We start from the raw sequence: 17,361 nt of genomic DNA on the forward strand, positions 1-17,361 counted from the left end.
TTACCGAAATAGATTATAATTATAATAAAAACCGAATATATGAAACTGTGAAATATATGCAGAAAAAATTTATTATGCGTTCCATTTATTAGTCCTGTCAGTAAATATGATTAAGTTTAAATTTAAATTTAATATTTTGCTTAAATAGTACTTAAAGGAATTTTCACTTAAATACCATAAATAATTAATTTTTCCTAACTGAAAGAATTAGCAGCTAAAAATTTAATTATGTTACTGAAATATACATTTTACTGCGTAAGATACAATTTTAAACATTAAATGAATAATATTAATGCAAATACAAGTTGTATGTGCATAGATGGTTAACAAGTGATAGAGAAATAATGTATAAGAAAAGTAGCAACAAGCAAGTTTCTTATTATCTGAAGTTACAGACTACTGAGAGGAACAGACTTAGAAATTAATGTTCATTGGAATACTATATGGAAAGCATTTCCGTCTGACGTATGTATTTTAATATTAATGACATTTACTGGGAATTTTCCCTCTGCAAATCGATTCGAGCAGACTATTCCCATAAAGATAGAGCAATTCACAGCTCAAGCCTAGCAATTCTGACTTTCCAATTCCCACCTCATTAAGCCAGCTTTATGCAGTTATCCGTGCTGAAGAATATTTCGCTTTCATTTAGGTTGCACCTAAATTTAAATTAAGGAAACTGCCTCAAACATTTACTGAAAAAGAAACGCAAGTTTCTCCATTTATTATAAAAGGTGTTTCATGAAGAATCTTTCATTTTATTTTTAAATATTTGATTATTTTCCCCCCACTTATATACCATTTTCAGCTTTCATATAGATAAATTGGAAAATTATTTGCATATAAATAATAAATATACAAAGATAACCAATTTTTAATCCATACAAGAAACAATTATTTAAAGCAATATGCACACATACATATATAAATAGTTCAATGACAAATGCAATGAAATTAAGTAGCGTAAATCAACAGATATTAAAATCAATTGAGCATTCAGAATTCCATTTTATTGAAATAGCCTATATAAAGGATTTCATTTATAGTAGTAAAAATGAAAGGAAGTTTCATGTTCGAAATATAAAGAATGAGGTCCACACATGAATTTTGATTCCTAGTTGCAGTGCTGTTTGTACATATTGTATAACATATTTTTAACAATTGTTTTCTTATAATCTAATGCAAATAAATAGAGAAAAAAAGAAACGTTAAGAGAGTTATTAGTTTAAGAAAAGAATTATTGTAAAAGTCTTATAAACCTCTATGGAAAACAAGATTTTTTATCTTTATGTTACTTCATTACCTCAAAGAATGCCACAATACTTTGTTGGGATAGGTACCATCTGGAAATGGATTCTGTAAAACGCATTCTAGTTTAGAAATCAAATATAATTGTTAAATTCAAATTTGATTTCGATGGCTTGTATAATTCAACTATGCCATTTAACGATGTCAAAAATTAAAAAAAAAACTTTTACAGATACATTATGTTTGTGTGGCATTACATTTAAAACTCTTGTGTCTTTCCATCTTATGAGTGAAAATTTAGCAATCACTATTAGCCAATTTTACCATCCCTTTATATTTTCTTGCCAATTACCTCTCTGCATACGGAATAATCCATGTTTTTCTTTTCGTTTTCTTTAACTGGTACTGCTGTAACGTGTTTCTCTAGCCTTCTTAGCATGCCTTCGTGGTGTAGTGGTCTGCATGCTGGGCGCGTATTCCAGGGTTCTGTGGTTCGATTCGCGACGAAGGCGTTGCTCATTTTTCATCTTGCCTGCTTCCAAAAAATACCTGATGTCTCTACACATTTTACAATGGGAATGAGTTATGGTAAAAGCAACTGAAAAAGACTTTTATTAAATTTTTCAAACTATTTTATGTTGGAACATTAAATAATTTTATGTATGCATTTGATTTATTGCAAGAACTCAACCTGGTCCTGAAATTTAGTTTAGATTAGTTTAGTCAGTTCAATGGTAAGCTTAGCGGTCAATGAATCTGGGACAGTGATTTTCCGATTTTGTAATAAAGTCTGTAGATAATATCCATCGATATTTGGACAATAAAATTGTTAAAAACATTGGATAATATCTATCGAGAATTAAAAAATAATATTTAGCTGACAAAGGTTAAACTCCATTTAATATAAAAAAGAAGCTTCATTAAAATTCCAAGCTGCATCGTAAGTAAAATAATAGTATTACCTCAAGTTTTTCTTTTGACTAGAGTCTCCAGACAAACCAAGTATCAAGTCATATTAGTCATCCGAATGTTAAAGCTACTCTTTCACAATTTATAGACATCCCCTATTTTAATATTTGCAATTTGTTCAAGACATAGCTTGAGAGCAGTTTTTTTAGAAGAGTTAAGATAAGAAAAGAACGTTGCTGAGTAACTTTATTTAGCGAGATCATAAAATGATTCCCAAAAAGGCAATTTTTAAAAAGTTCTGAGCCATTTCATTTATACTTGATGTTATCGAAGAATGTTATCTGATATTTGAAATTCTTTTATATTGTTGCCTGTTCTAAGCATCGTATCTCATTTTCTAATAACTTAAAAAGAAATAAAAATAAAAAGCAGAGTATTAAAGATTAATTGAACGAGTGAATTTACTACAGTGCTGATGAATTAAAACGAAAATTCCAAATAAGCCAAATTTTTTCGCGGTTTGTAAGATGACATGATAATTTTAATATATGAATTTCCATGTTTATTTAAAGTTTGACGTAAATTACTTTTAATAAAAATTTGAGTGGCAAAACATAGAATAATTTAATGCGCACTTCCTTAGGCTCAAATTTAAAGACGGTTTTAGGATACAAAATGTGCTTTTTACTTTGAATATAAGCGACGATATACAATAAAAGTTATTTTATTGAAAACACTTTCCTGCCAGAAAATTTTTGCCTTTTCTATAGTGGTTCATCCTCTCGAAACTTCACTTCAACTACTTATTATAGGTAGTTGAAGTTATTCAACTACCTATAATAAATAGTTGAAGTATTGATAATTGTTCAACTATTGCCTGCTGATTGACTAAAGGCATGAAAACCTTAACTGGAACATAAGAACAACATAATCAATTTTAAAGCAAAAATTTCTTAACTTACCAACGTATCAGAATAAAACCTAAGCTCACCGAGTCGGGTAACAGAGTGGATGTATATATAGGTATAAGTCTGGTGCAGCCGATTGCATCCAGAACGCGAGGTGGTGCACAACTACATGTTACAGCAGTCCCTTGTACAAAATCAACATTCTAAAGGCTACTCGTTTTTGAGTTATGCGAGATACGTGCACGCGTATGTACCTATGTATCTCTTCACGAGAAAAATCTCTTCTGAATCCATTTTAAATCCATTTTAGAAACCATTTTAGAAAAAAGAGTCTTTTAGTCTGTCCGTACGTACAGTTGTCACGTAAAAACATCATTTAGATGGATTCTAGAGTGGTCACAGTTGATATTTTCGTTGTAATGTGATGCCCGAAATTTTTCGTGATTACAATACTTCCTTTGCTTCGTACAAGGATTAAAAAAAATGTTAAAATTCATATAAAGGGTGGAATATTTAATAGCTTTTGTAAGTTCAATTTTATTTACACTCTGTGTAATATTTTGATGTCAGTTAAATTTTATGTACACTCCATGAGGTAGAGAACGAGAATTAAATCCGGCTTTCATATTACTAGCTTTACTGATTTGCATTATCTGTACTAGCAAAATGCAAGCTTTAATGAGCATTTTGTTTTTCAAAATTATTTTGAGATATACGTATACATATGCATCTAACAGCGCAAATATCATTGAATAATTTTTGGTCTCTTTCAAGGAATGCGAAAATATACTTTAGTTAATATTTGTTGGAAACGGAAAATTTTTATGATGCGATTTCTGTTCCCATTTATAAAATTACTGCATGAAAGAAAATATTCCGTCTCGTAAATTATTCTTAAGCTACAGCCACACAGTTTTTGAATAATGAGGCAAGAGATATGAAATATTTCTCTTCACTATACATGTCAATGTTTTCAAATGAAACGGAGAATTACCATCGTACTGGAAAACATGCACTTTTCTCATTCCCATTATTATTCAAGTTGTTTACTTGCATTTTCTTTTGGTAAAAGTATTTAGATTTTTGAATGCAAGCCAAAATTTTCTTGATCTTCTCACTTTTAAAAGTTTTGCTTCCGAACAAAAGTCATTTTATGTTACAGTATAAGCAATAAGTTTGGCTTAAATTTTTCCCATTCGTTTGACATATTTTCCAGAACATTAATTCCAGTTCCATATATTTCCCATTTCTTTTAACTAGCAGATTCGAAATTTAATATGTATGTTTCTTGAGAAAATGCTAATGAAAGAGCTTCGAATAATGTAGGTTTACACGCTTATGCGCAGGTTTTAAAGATCAGTATTAAAACTCTTTCCCTGAGAAAGGTTATTTAAGTTAAAAAGGGAGACCGCAATATACGAGATCTTATATTACTTCGAAATAATACAAGTGTTCAAAGTAATAAGTGGTTTTCCTTGACGTGGGAAACTTGACTAAATTCTTAGAAGCTTGTTTTAATCTCTGGTAAGCTTGGTTTAATCTACCTTCACCTCTTCAGTTTATAAGATACTTTCTCAATTCTTCCAGCCTGCTTTCGTCGTGTAACGGTAGCACACTCGGCACGTACTCCAGTAGTCCAGGTTCGAGTCCCGGCGAGGGCATTGCACATTGTTCATGTCTCCTGCTTCAAAAACCGCTAATGACGCTACAGTGACGCCCAAACTAAAAGATGGGGGACGATAATTAATACACCCCCAGGATTTGGTGATTGGATCCCCTAAACTCCAGTCGACAAAACCCAAATGACTCTACAGTGGCGCTCGAACTAAAAGGCGGTTGGACGATAATTCGTCACCATCAGGATTTGGTGAGTCAGTCCCCTAATCCCCAGTCGCCCTAAAAGGCGGTATAAATCTATAAGGTACTTTCTCTCTATTTCCAGCATGCCTTCCTGTTGTAACGGTAGTACACTCGGCCTGTATTCGAGAGGTCTGGGTGCGAACCTTGCACATTTTTTAAGTCTCGTGCTTCAAAAAAAACTTATTGACTCTATGAGTTACTAATATTGCTTACGCTGAATATGCTGAAACTTGAAATGAGTAATGTAATTGACATGTGTTTTATTTGCATTAATACAAAATAGTGTACAAATGAACATAGTCATATTTTGCACATATTTAAACAGAGACTGGTATTTTGAATCTAAATTTTAGTAATTTTTAATTAAATCATTTGTTCAGTTATCAGATAGCGCATTAATTATGAAAATATTTCTGAAGACATCTCAAACAGAAACAGTCTGTACCAAGTTTTTTCAAACAATATGGATCCAGTTCCCCAAGAAACAAATGAAAAAACAAGCGTATTTAAATTCGGAATCATCAATTCTTAGTTTAGTTACTGTTTTCAAAGAATAAAATATCATTGTAGCATAAAATGTATGACCAGTTATAAAAGTACGTACTTTGACTATTGCTAGATATGAGTAAGTAATGCCAAATTGGTAGAATAAGGTGTCAAGTGGGCAAGTGAAGTATCTTATTGATTCCTAAAAAAAGGTATTACTTTATACGATAGAGTAGAAACTTTTTTTACATATGCTCCCGTTCGTACACATAAAGTTTGCCAATATAATTAGTTCTATTATTCCTTTAGAGTATTTAAATGAAGTTGAAAACTTAAGTTATTCAAACAGCGTTTAAATAAAAAAAACTGAGAGGGTTTAAAAGAAGGCATTGATAAGTTAAGCATTATTTGTCGTTTTAAAATGCTTTAGCCTCAATAAACGTGGTCACGTAAAAGCAGAGTCTACTTCAAAGTACTAAAGTTTCAAAACTTGTTTGAAATTTTGTAAAGGACGAAAACATGAGTTTCAAACTTTCGCATGAAATTGTTGGCAGTTACCCAGTTTCGAAAACAGTTTGGAATGGCATCACGTACTAAGTCTGAATTAATTTAAAGCTAGAACTATTATTTTTAAGTTAGTGGTAAGTTTCAGAACAGGAATGATACTAGGAATGTTAAGTGCAAGCTTTGTTTAAAATTAACAGCTTGTGCTACCGATCATGCGTAACGTGAGATATTTAGTAACACAAATCCTTGCATTATACAGAATATATTAGCATACTATTATTTTAAGAAATGTCTTGCAAAATGGTGTAAAAAATTATTTTATTTTATTTGGTTTGTGTGTGTATATATATATATATATATTAATATCATGTATTAGCAAGATGCCCAAACATAATACGCTGCGAATATTTGTTTGGACAGTCTTTACATAAGTTTTTCCAAATAAAAATATACCCAGGCTAAATTTCAATTATATATTGCTTTATTTATTATATATATAACATGGATGTATATGTAGACGTATATGCACTTTGTCGCGTGTAATAGAACTTCATGGAATAGGTGCCCCTAATAAATCACAAGCATCTCAACAAATGGAATTAACATGCTTTTCAACTGCGTTTGGGTGTGCATTTATTTAGCACAACTTGTATATTATCAATAGAATGCAAATCAGATGATTACTCACAAACCATCATTACTTTATTTGTAAAACAATTTCTTTTCTTCTGCATTTCTTAATTCATTTGTTTTATTCGTCCATGAATTGTGAGGATAAAGTCATTTTTGAGTTGAGATTAATTATTATTTAGCATTAAATATTAATAACGTTTATGCTGTATGTAAATAATGCAGTTTCTTTTTCTATCAAGAATTACTGTAATTTACACTTATATTATTCATTATTATAAACTATATATTTTTCAAGTTTTTTATTCCCCAAATATTTTAACGACATCTATTATTTCTCAAAACTTATTTCAACAGTTCTTCCTGTGATTAATTATTGTTATTGACAGTTTATCTTAATCATTTTTAACTACACAGCAAATGGCAGGAGCTTTGTATTTCAATACCTGTTACTTGTATTATATATGTACACCTTCCAAATATTTTCAAATCCAAATAATTATTACTGATTTTGCTATTTGCAGAAAGTTTCTCCTTTCATTAGACTATTTGTTTCATATTTTATTATATTTCTAGTATTATAAATTCCCTTGAAACAAATTTTATCGTTTTTACTTCCTTGTACGAAGTAAAAAAGAAGTACTGTAATCGCGAAAAGTTTCAGGCAACATATTTCAACGAAAATATCCATTTTGACCTCTATCGAATGCAATTTAACGATGTTTTTGCCTGATATCTGTACGTAAGGACAGAATAAAAGACTCTTTTCCTCCAAAAAAAAATTTAAAACTGCTTTAAAATTAATTCTGAAGAGAATTTTTCGTGGCGTCTGTACGAACGTATGTACGTACGTATTTCGCATAACTCAAAAACGAGTAGCCTCAGAACGTTGAAATTTTGTATACAGGACTACTATAACATGAAGATGTGCACCTCGTATTTTGGTTGCAATCGGCCGCACCAAACGTATATAAATATATTTATATATATATCCACTCTGTTACCCGGCTCAGTGATCTCAGTTTCTTTACTCTTACATGTTTGTAAATTGTATATTTTTTGCTTTAAAAATGATTGAATTATGCTGTTTTTTTCTTCCTGTTAAGGTTTTTATGCCTTTCGTAATTCTGGAAGATATTTGTACAATTATCAGCAATTTAAAAGCTGTTTAAGTGCGGTAAAGTTTTAAATAACATGGCGGACATATTTGTTTACATTTGAAACATCAGAATTGTAGATTTGTTTCCAATCTAGAGAGACTAAGCTTCGCAACACAAAAATAACGCCTTCATTTATTATTGCGAATTAAATCATGCTTAATCCTTTCTGGAATTTTTTCGAGGAAATAAGTGTTTAAGATTTACTTCGTAATTTTTAATGCAGATATTTTGAGTTTTTATGTATTTTTGCCTTGTCGCGAAGTGAGAACTGAATTAATTGAATGAGAAATACTAAATCGTTTGCGAAAAACTGTTTCTTTTCTGTTTTGTTTGCTTAATTTCTTTCATACATCGTTTTAGCTTTATTATAGTATTTGAATAGAACATGTGGCAACGATAATTCTTCAAATGATATAAATTTTGTGCATTCAGAGTGTCGTTATAGTAAACAAATACAGTGAATTTTAAACAGTGCATTTATTCTATTGTGGTTTATGCGCTGTCGACGAAGTAGATTTAATTCAATCTAATCAATTTAAATGAAATTCAGGAAAAACATGTGTATAATTTTACATTCCGTACAAGGAAGTCATGTGGTGTACACACCAGATTTTTTACTGCCGTTTTTATACCTTTTTTGTCAACTATAATTTTATTTGATTCCGCTTATAATATCAACTTATTAACTTCCCCTTTTAAAAATATTATTAGGTCATTTTATGAGCTATTATTACAATAGTTACAATTTCAACTCTCTGTTTTTCGCGTTTCTAATACATTATCATAATTATTCACACATTTGAGAAAATGAGAAAATAAATTACGGGGGTGGAAAAAAAAGAAAGGGGAAAATGAAATTGTAAGTCCTGGTCAATGAAAATTTCTGAAGCACAACTAACAATATTTTACCGAAATAGTGACAGCAATTAAATGAATACAAAATTTAAATTAACTTTTGATCCTGATTTTGCTTTGCAGCTTTGATTTTTAAATATTAGAATTTAATTGTTCATCAAAAAATAGAAAATGAGAACGTTGCACAAACACTGAAGTATTTTGCTAATGTGCTGAATATATTATCTTCCTTTCGCTAATATCCTGCTCTTAGGTCCTGAAGAAATGCTTATTTTCAAAAATGCTGGCATCTTTCCTTTCTGATCAAAGGAAATTATATCTTGCAAAAATAACATATACTTCAACTAGCGGCTTAGATTATCGAAGAAAAAAACTCAAAAATTAGTTGCATTTTTACCAGAGTGCATTATTTATCGCAGTATTTTTCACATGTTTCGAATATGTATCTTCAGTGAGTAAATGCCTACATCTTGTAATAACTAACAGTGGCCGTCATTTCCTACCATTCAATTCGTTATTTTGCAGAGCAAAACAGCCCAAAATCTTAAAAAGCTGAAAATTTTCAAAAACAAAATTCTGAAAATTCCGATATTCTTGTCATAGTTTTGATGGATGATATCTAAAGGAATCACAAATGAATCTATTCTTCAACACATTTGTTTTCTTTCTTCCTTTGAAGCATTTTCTTACTCATGTATTCTCAATATCGATTCTTTTAAAAGAAGCTTATAAAGAATCTGTAGAAAATCGTCTGGAGCATCTAAAAATTCTCTTTGGGGGGTATCGATTACCTATTAATCTACACAGAATTGCGCAACCATCGCTATTTTAAAAATTACCGTTGGTTATTCCAACGATCAATAAAAAGCATGATTGTTTCGATACTTAATAGTAGTTTCAAATATCCATGGAAAAGGAACTGTTTATGAGTTAGTAGAACGTAATTCTGGTTACTTTCTAATTTACAAAGTTTTGGTAGTAATATATGCCTATTTGGAAGAATTTGAAGACAATTTTCCAAAGATAAATCTTCGATGGAAGCCTTTCACATTCTTGATTAAAGTATTAGCTTAATTCCAACGAGAGTTACGTTTTATATGACCTGCTTATTAATAAGTGCAGCCTGCTGAATTCATTTGGATGTATTTTTTGCAAAACGTTCTACAAAAATACATATTTGAATTTAAGCTATTTTTCTAAGAGGAAAGCTTGAGTTTCTGATAAAAGAATTTTCTTTTGGAAGAATAAAGAGTTTTTAAAACCTTTTTTAAGCACATATGTATGATACAGCAACAGTATGCTCATGTCCGTCATGATAAATATTGCACTAATTATAAGTATTACAATATGTCGATGTATCGGTACAAAATTATTACAATATGTCGATGTATTGGTAAAAAAGATTTGGATATTTATTCATCTTTGGGAATATTTTGCTATTAAGTGTCCGGTAAACGAAGTTGCTTTCAACAGACAACAATATTCGATATTCGAAAACGACAATATTCGATAAAACTTTTAGATAGAGCGTTCTAATTCTTGTTTCACGTAAATAAGAAAACGTCCTCGTATTTCCTTGAGAGTTTAATTTGATATGACTGGCGTTTTCTACCACAATATCTTTTTAAGCACAGTCGAAAGAAATTTTCGATTACAAGATCATTTCCTGAAACTCAAATAATATTGTTTTTTTTTTTTTTTTTTTTTTTTTTTTTTTTTTTGAACATTTTGAATATTTTTCTGAAATATTAGAAGCCACAGCTCTTAAATAAATATAAGAAATCTGTTTTACGTTAGAGGCCCACCAGCGGCCGAGCGGTAAAGTCGCTGAACACTGGTAGTTCGGTCCGAGGTTCGAATCCCGCGAACGGGCTGGCTGCATGGGCGTTTTCGTGGTTTTCCCCATGTGTAACGTGTATACGAGCCAGTTTCCCTTAGAAAGTCCTCCACGAAGGCATCCCTCCCCTTAGGCAGATAGCCCTCGAGGCTTTGCCATAATCACACACACACACTGTTTTACGTTAGATTTATAAATGTTATGTTTCACATTTTGAAATATGTCACAGTTTTATGCTTATTTTTTCTAACAATAATTAACTTTTACATACTTATAATGGCCAAAATGAAGTAAACGTCATTTTTGATTAAAAGCAGGAATAGAAACAAAAGTAGAATTCATTTGCTCGAACGACTTTATGAAAATAAACTTCAGAATTTATTTTTTGCGACAAAGGTATCTTCTTATATTTGAGACCAACGTTAATAACAATAGCTGTCTGCTGGAAAGAAATGAAACGTTCCTTTCGATTTAAATTAGGATTTGCTTTTACCTTTTCCGTGATTTATTTACTATATTTTACCGCAGGTTTCCAAAATGAAAGATTTATATTGCAATCTGCATTTCGAACAAATGCCCGAAGGAGAAAAAATATTGAAACTCAGTAGCTTCATTTACTCAATTGTAACCTAAAAAATAACTGGAAATTCAAAGATTTATTTCTCCAAATGTCGTTCTTTGGAAATCTTCCTTGATTAGTTTTGGAGTGAATATCTTTTGTTTTAATATTACCTTTGAAATGAATGTTTGAGTAAGTCTTTCATTACTTGAAATATTATTGCGAACCCTCACAGTTAGTCGTGCATAGGAGGAAAGCATGTAGCGTACACAGAATTATATCCCTTTTAATAAGAATTCATTTTACTAAAGATTTATACAATATCATGCTTCTCCTATTCTTATTACTTTATTTTGTGAATAAGTTTATCTTTTTTATGCGTGCAAGCTCGGATAAATATTATTGCATGAGGTAGCTCACGCATTTCATCACAGAATACAGGATTTATCTGTTTAAAATTAGGTATACTAAAATATTTATGCATTGTTCTTGCAGTAATGTATAGAATTTGAAGCAAATTTCTGTTTCTGTGATTATCGCTTGTTTATACAGTTTTTTAAATATGACAAATGACTGGGAATCTGAGTAATTATTTGAACAGTTTTATGAAGTCCAAAAAAAATATTTTCTCTTCTCTCAAATCTAAAAGATAATATTAAATTTTACTCAAAATCGTTTATTTTGTGTTTTCATCCTATTTAAAAATTTGTTTAAAAGGTTTAAATGTGCTTTATTATTGTCGTTGTTGCTATTGTGACTTATCTCACTTGCCTGACAGTAACATCAGCTCAACAACAACAACAAACTCACGAAATGCATCATGGCAAAGAGGGCAAGTTTGTGCCTGTCGTTGGCAAGACCCTTGAGCACGATACAGGTTGTCAGTACGACTTCGCTTAGTCGTACAATGCAGGCCATGACCCACTAGGGCTATTGCGCCACTGAGTTTAGTTTTATATAAATTACAGATATTAGATTTATTAAATTTGTTCTTGAATATATGAAAAGTTTTCTTAAATTTAAAATTTACAATAAATTAGTTCTGATTCCGTAATTCTCTTTCTTAATTCATTAGGACGTCACGACTAATTTAGTTCTGTAACGATTTCATTCTTAAAGCTATAATACTTCTGAATGCTACATTAATATATTATGTAAAGAAAGAAATACTTTACTTTTGCTATAGATTCATTGCCTAGCAATTTAAATTCCACTGAAATTTACAATTGCAATTATAAATTTATAACTATTTGACAATTAGAAATTTATTACCAGAATTCTAATCCTGGTTTCAGAATTTAACTCCTTGAGACGAATTTTCACATTGCAAGAATTTAAATATTACTTCGTCTATTCGATATCATTCTGCATGTTTTACACACCTTTAATGAAATTTCCATTCCGAATGGCACAAGTGTATGCCTATTTATTGCTAAGACAAATCTGGCCCTTCAGAAGCAATCAGTGAGAGATTCTTCTTGAATCTCCTCTCTTCATTATCTCGCCGTGCACTTCTAAGGCCGTTTCAGATTAGAAATACTTAGCTGATAATTGGTTAGAAAAGTCTGGGAGAATTATTGCCAAGCTTCATCATTCGTCCCAGTATTTAAATTAGTTGCCACTAACCATCAGCCTCCTATACAAGATTAATTGCTCATTGATATTCAATTCTATCTCCTGATTTCCGTAGCGGCATGATTTTGCAAAGTCTTCCTAAGTTTTAGACGTCAAATAGTGATTAGTTGGTTTCACTCTATTGAGAACGCATGTGATAGTATCTTAGCGATCAAAGGAATCTCTGGAGAAATCAAACCTTCGCATGAGTGTATGATCTTCTTGATCTGCTCTTTTGTTTACATAATAGATGATGTAATTTTTCCATGTGATGCTAAGTTTACATGAATATTTATAATGATAATACCAGGTTGCATTGTAAGATTCATTTACATCCAAATTTTCGCATACTTTATTTTTAATAAATGTACTATCTGCGCTGTACTATGTATTCGCAGCATTTGTTAATACATCATTTAGATATGCGTATAGATTTATTTCTCTTTCAAACTTTCAATAATTATTGGGAACGCGGTACTGATAATGTGATTTCAAGAAAACTGAAAATTAGAGATATTGATGGATGTCACTTTGAATTTGTACAATATTAGTGCAAATATCTATAAATAGTTATATATCGAGTAAAGCTAAATCATTTTGTAGCAAATGTCATTTACCTTTTTTAATAACTTCACGGCTAAAATTAACATTTTACAAAGCTGAAATTAACATTATAAAGCTAAAATTAACATTTTATTGATTATATATCGTTCTATCATTTAACTTCAGTTTAAATAAAATACGTCTAACGTCTGTATACGTACTATGGGAAATTAAAAACATAATACAGAGTGAAGACGGGAACATTTCATTAGAACTTCTTAAGCTTTGAAAATCTACTTTTATGTAACTCATAAGGTATTTTCTCCCTCCTTTCTGCATTCCTTCGTGGTGTAACGGTAGCACACTCGGCACGTATTCGAGAGGTTCGAGTAGTGTCCCGGCAAGGGCATTGCTCATTTTTCATGCAGTCTTGCTTCAGAAAGTTCCTAAGGACTCTACAGTGGCGCCTGAAGTAAAAGGTGGTGGATGATAATTCTTCACCCCACGACGATTTGACGACTGGGTCCCCTAATCCCCAGTAGCCCTTTGAGGGAAAGTATATAAGATATTTTCTCTTTTCTTTCTACATGCCTTCGTGGTGTAACGGTAGCACACTCCGCGCGTATTCGAGAGGGCTAAGTATAGTACAGGCGAGAGCATTACTCATTTTTCACGCACTTTTACTTCAAAATAACGTAATGTCTCTTCAGTTTGAATGTTATATAAAGTGTTCATTTAAAATACAATAGAATGTACGAATGATCTTGATTTTCTATTTCAGATAACGTGTGTATTTATTTCTGCTTTTATACATGATATACTGCTATATTTTGAAATGAATGATTTATAATTCTTTTAAATATCTACAGTATTTAATATATGTTTTTCCTCTATTTTTAGGTTTTCTCAGAGATGCGAAAAATGAAACTATAAGCAACCAAGGTAATGTTCTTAAATTTTACACTTAATTTATATTTAAGAAAATAAACAATTGTGTTTCCTTGCAGGAGAGAAATAGGTGCAATTTACAAAAGGGAAGTAAGCAGAGAGTTCATTCACCGAACGCAGATATTCTGTTTTAAAAATTAAGGAAATGTACGCATAAGTTTAGTAAAATCTATTTTTTCAAAGAAAGATATTTCAGTTAAAGATTGTCATTCATACTAAAGTTTAATTTTAAAATATTTTATTTCGCTAAGCACAATTTCGAATAAAAGAACCGAACACAGCAACTGTTATATTTCTTGGAGATTAAATTTTTTGTCATTAAGCAATTTTATTAATATAAAGAATTTTCACTAACTATTTAATGCATATTGACTTAGATGACATAAATGGTTGTTAATGTTAATTGCAGTTTAATGTATGTACTTTCAGAGGCAATACTTTGACTACATTGCTGAATAAAATACGAATGACACTTTTCGGTGTAGTATTACATACGTATGAAATTAAAAGTTCTTTGTGACGAAATAGAAAACTTTATTTTTTTCTGTTTTAATTTAGACGTTCCATTAAATTCCAGATTAAACGATTGAAAATAATTTAAAAGACAAGTTCTGTAAAGAAATTGCAGTCGCTTTCCAATCATATCGATTTCAATAAAATTCTTCAAGCGATATAACGTTTTATTTAAATTCTTCACAAACGTAGTATTTGAGATAGATAAAAAGACAACTCAAAATGCTTTCTAGTATTACATGCATTGGAGAAAAAATACGATAAAAATAAGCAATGTCTTGAGACGTATCATAAACGTAATTTGGCACGTTTCCTTCAGAATAACTTATTTCTTTCTTTGCTGAATTTTATTGATCGAGTATTCGGAATTCTCTCGAGTTACAAAATCAGAGTTATTTCACGCTTAAATACGCCATTAGGTTTCCTGAAAGAAAGCAAATTCATCATTCGGGTTAAGATGAAATACGAAACGCATTATCGCCTTTTTGTTGAATGAGAGAGTCAAAATGATTTATTTTCAACTATGTCGGAGTTGTTCCGGCAGAGGGCACTCTTGTACTACTGCTTAGTATGCCATTTAACCGAACTTTTCTTTTTTCCCATGAAAAAACGGGAAAATATGCCTATGTATATTGGTTTTTTTACGTGCGTACTACATCCAGTAGGCGATATTACGTTCCAAGTAGTAAAGAATGCAGCTAATTTACTTACGACATGTGTACCAGTGGCTGGCCAGGCAGGAGTGTTTTTAACTAAATTCCAGATATTTGTTCCCCCTCCCGTTTGACAGTTTGGTATTTTCCATGGAAAAAAAATTACATTAAAGTGTCACTTTTTATAAGTAATTTTTTCTGTTGAAAATTATTAGTCCAAAGGGGCTTCGGTTTCGTTGAATCACTATAAATGTCCGTTTCACTTTTCAGAGTGCTGCCACGAAATGTTAAGAGTCCTGCATTATATTTGAAGAAATTAAATAATGAAAAATCTGCATAAATATATGTCTACTTCTTGCATTGTGATAAACCAACGGTACATAGAGCCATCGAATTTTGAATGACGTAATCCTCCTTCGAATATGAGCATGTAGAAGACCAAATTTGAAATTTGAAATTTGTTTTATTATCGATTTGATATTTTGTAAAAATTTAAAGAATTTTTGATTAACAAATTCAAGGATTTCAAAGCGAGCAATGGCAAAACTCTACGGGAAGAAAAAACCCTTTTTTTTATCTCCAGTGCGCGGAGCTGTGTATCGGAAATTCTAAAGATGTGCTCATTTTAAAATTATTTTGCGACATTGCTTTTGAACTGAATTTTATGATTTAACTGCAAAGAACATAATATTTAATAAATAAAGTTAACACACAAAACGTTAAAAAAAAACTCCCCTTTGGACGTAATTTAAAATTTGAAACTTTTATGATTTTTTTTTAATAGTTGTTTGTTGTATTACCTTGATTCTTATGGTGGTTAGTGGTGCCAGCTGCTTTACAGTTAGGCACAGGTATGAAGGCATGGGTGTTTGCAAATGGGCGTTTTTCAACATGGGAGCACTTTCAGCTCAACTTTCCCGCACAAGGTTAGTGGTCAAGAAAGAAGAGCACGAGCTTCAAAGAACCGTACGCACCAAAGCTAGGATGGAGTTAGAAAAACATGTAATGTCACTTGTAAGGCGTCCAAGCTTTGGATGATATTCTCTATTCCTCTTCTCCATAACGAATTATTGGATCTCATCTGGATTACGTTTAGATTAGGAGGGCAACAACAAAATGCAAATTTATTGTTCTTCATGTTCCAAAGCATTTTTTCTTTGTGATAATAATGGTAGCAAAGTCAAAATTCGGAATCTCTGAAGAGTTAGTGCTAAAACTGCACTAACCTATGAAATATACGTTTAATATAGCAGACTTCAATTAATGTTAATGTGATCACGAATAATGTTAAGAATTGGATATGTTATCAACCTGCCGAAGTCTCACTGTTTTTAATACTTGGAACATGGAAAATACATCGCTTATTGAGATCAACATTTCGGTCAATATGTTCAAAATATTAAGGAATAAATTTTTTAAACTGAAATGAAGTCATCAAATAAAAGATAAACTCGTCAGATAAGCTCAAAATAAATTATAAAGTTACCGTATGACAGAAATATGTCGCCAACTAAAGAACTAAGTCGCCAAATAGCTTGGTTTTGATTTATTGGTCAACCATTTAAAATTAGTGGTGGTGGGGGGGATTTTGTTTGACATAGATTTTCAATAACGCTATCCATTTTGAGGGCATCAGATAGAGTTCCCTCTTTTTAAGAAGCAAAGATTTTCCATAGAAAAATTTCCCAGAAAACATCCGTGTCAAACTAAGGCTGTTATTCTGCCTAATTTAAAATCTTATAATGGCGCGTTTTTTTCCAGTGAGGGCTGCCTTCCGTGTATTAAGATTAGAGCTGCAGAATCGGTCAAATAATTTCCAAAAATATTGTGAACAGTTCATGAATAAACTTTTACAATAGACATATCATGAATAGTTCATAAAAAAACTTTCGCATTTACCTAATTGAAATGCTGTGAAATATCTACCTATATGTTTGTTCTTATATTTACATAGTTAAATTTCATAGCCTATTTAAAGGATATTTTTTCTCATTGTTTAATGCTGTCATTCTGTTAATATTATCTATTTTGATAAAATGGACAAAATGTGATCGTCTTAACCGGAATCTACTGTAATCCCCATTTATTAAAGCCGTTTTTGAGATAATATTCTGCCTTGCATTTTCAGCTA

General features: G+C 31.0%; 1 protein-coding gene across 6 annotated transcripts in view; it reads left to right on the forward strand.

The window, feature by feature from the left end:
• LOC118180825 (uncharacterized) overlaps positions 1–17,361 on the forward strand; it is a 200,430-nt gene that overhangs the window by 103,780 nt on the left and 79,289 nt on the right. For all 6 annotated transcript variants that reach the window (XM_035349880.2, XM_035349883.2, XM_035349882.2 and 3 more), the window contains exon 2: positions 14,017–14,058. In XM_035349880.2, coding sequence (XP_035205771.2) covers positions 14,017–14,058 — 42 coding nt within the window. The remainder of the gene's footprint in view (positions 1–14,016; positions 14,059–17,361) is intronic.

This window comes from Stegodyphus dumicola, chromosome 3, assembly GCF_044657685.1.
Source record: "Stegodyphus dumicola isolate Sdum_Otavi_A_Nest chromosome 3, ASM4465768v1".
Classification (NCBI taxonomy): Eukaryota; Metazoa; Arthropoda; class Arachnida; order Araneae; family Eresidae; genus Stegodyphus; species Stegodyphus dumicola.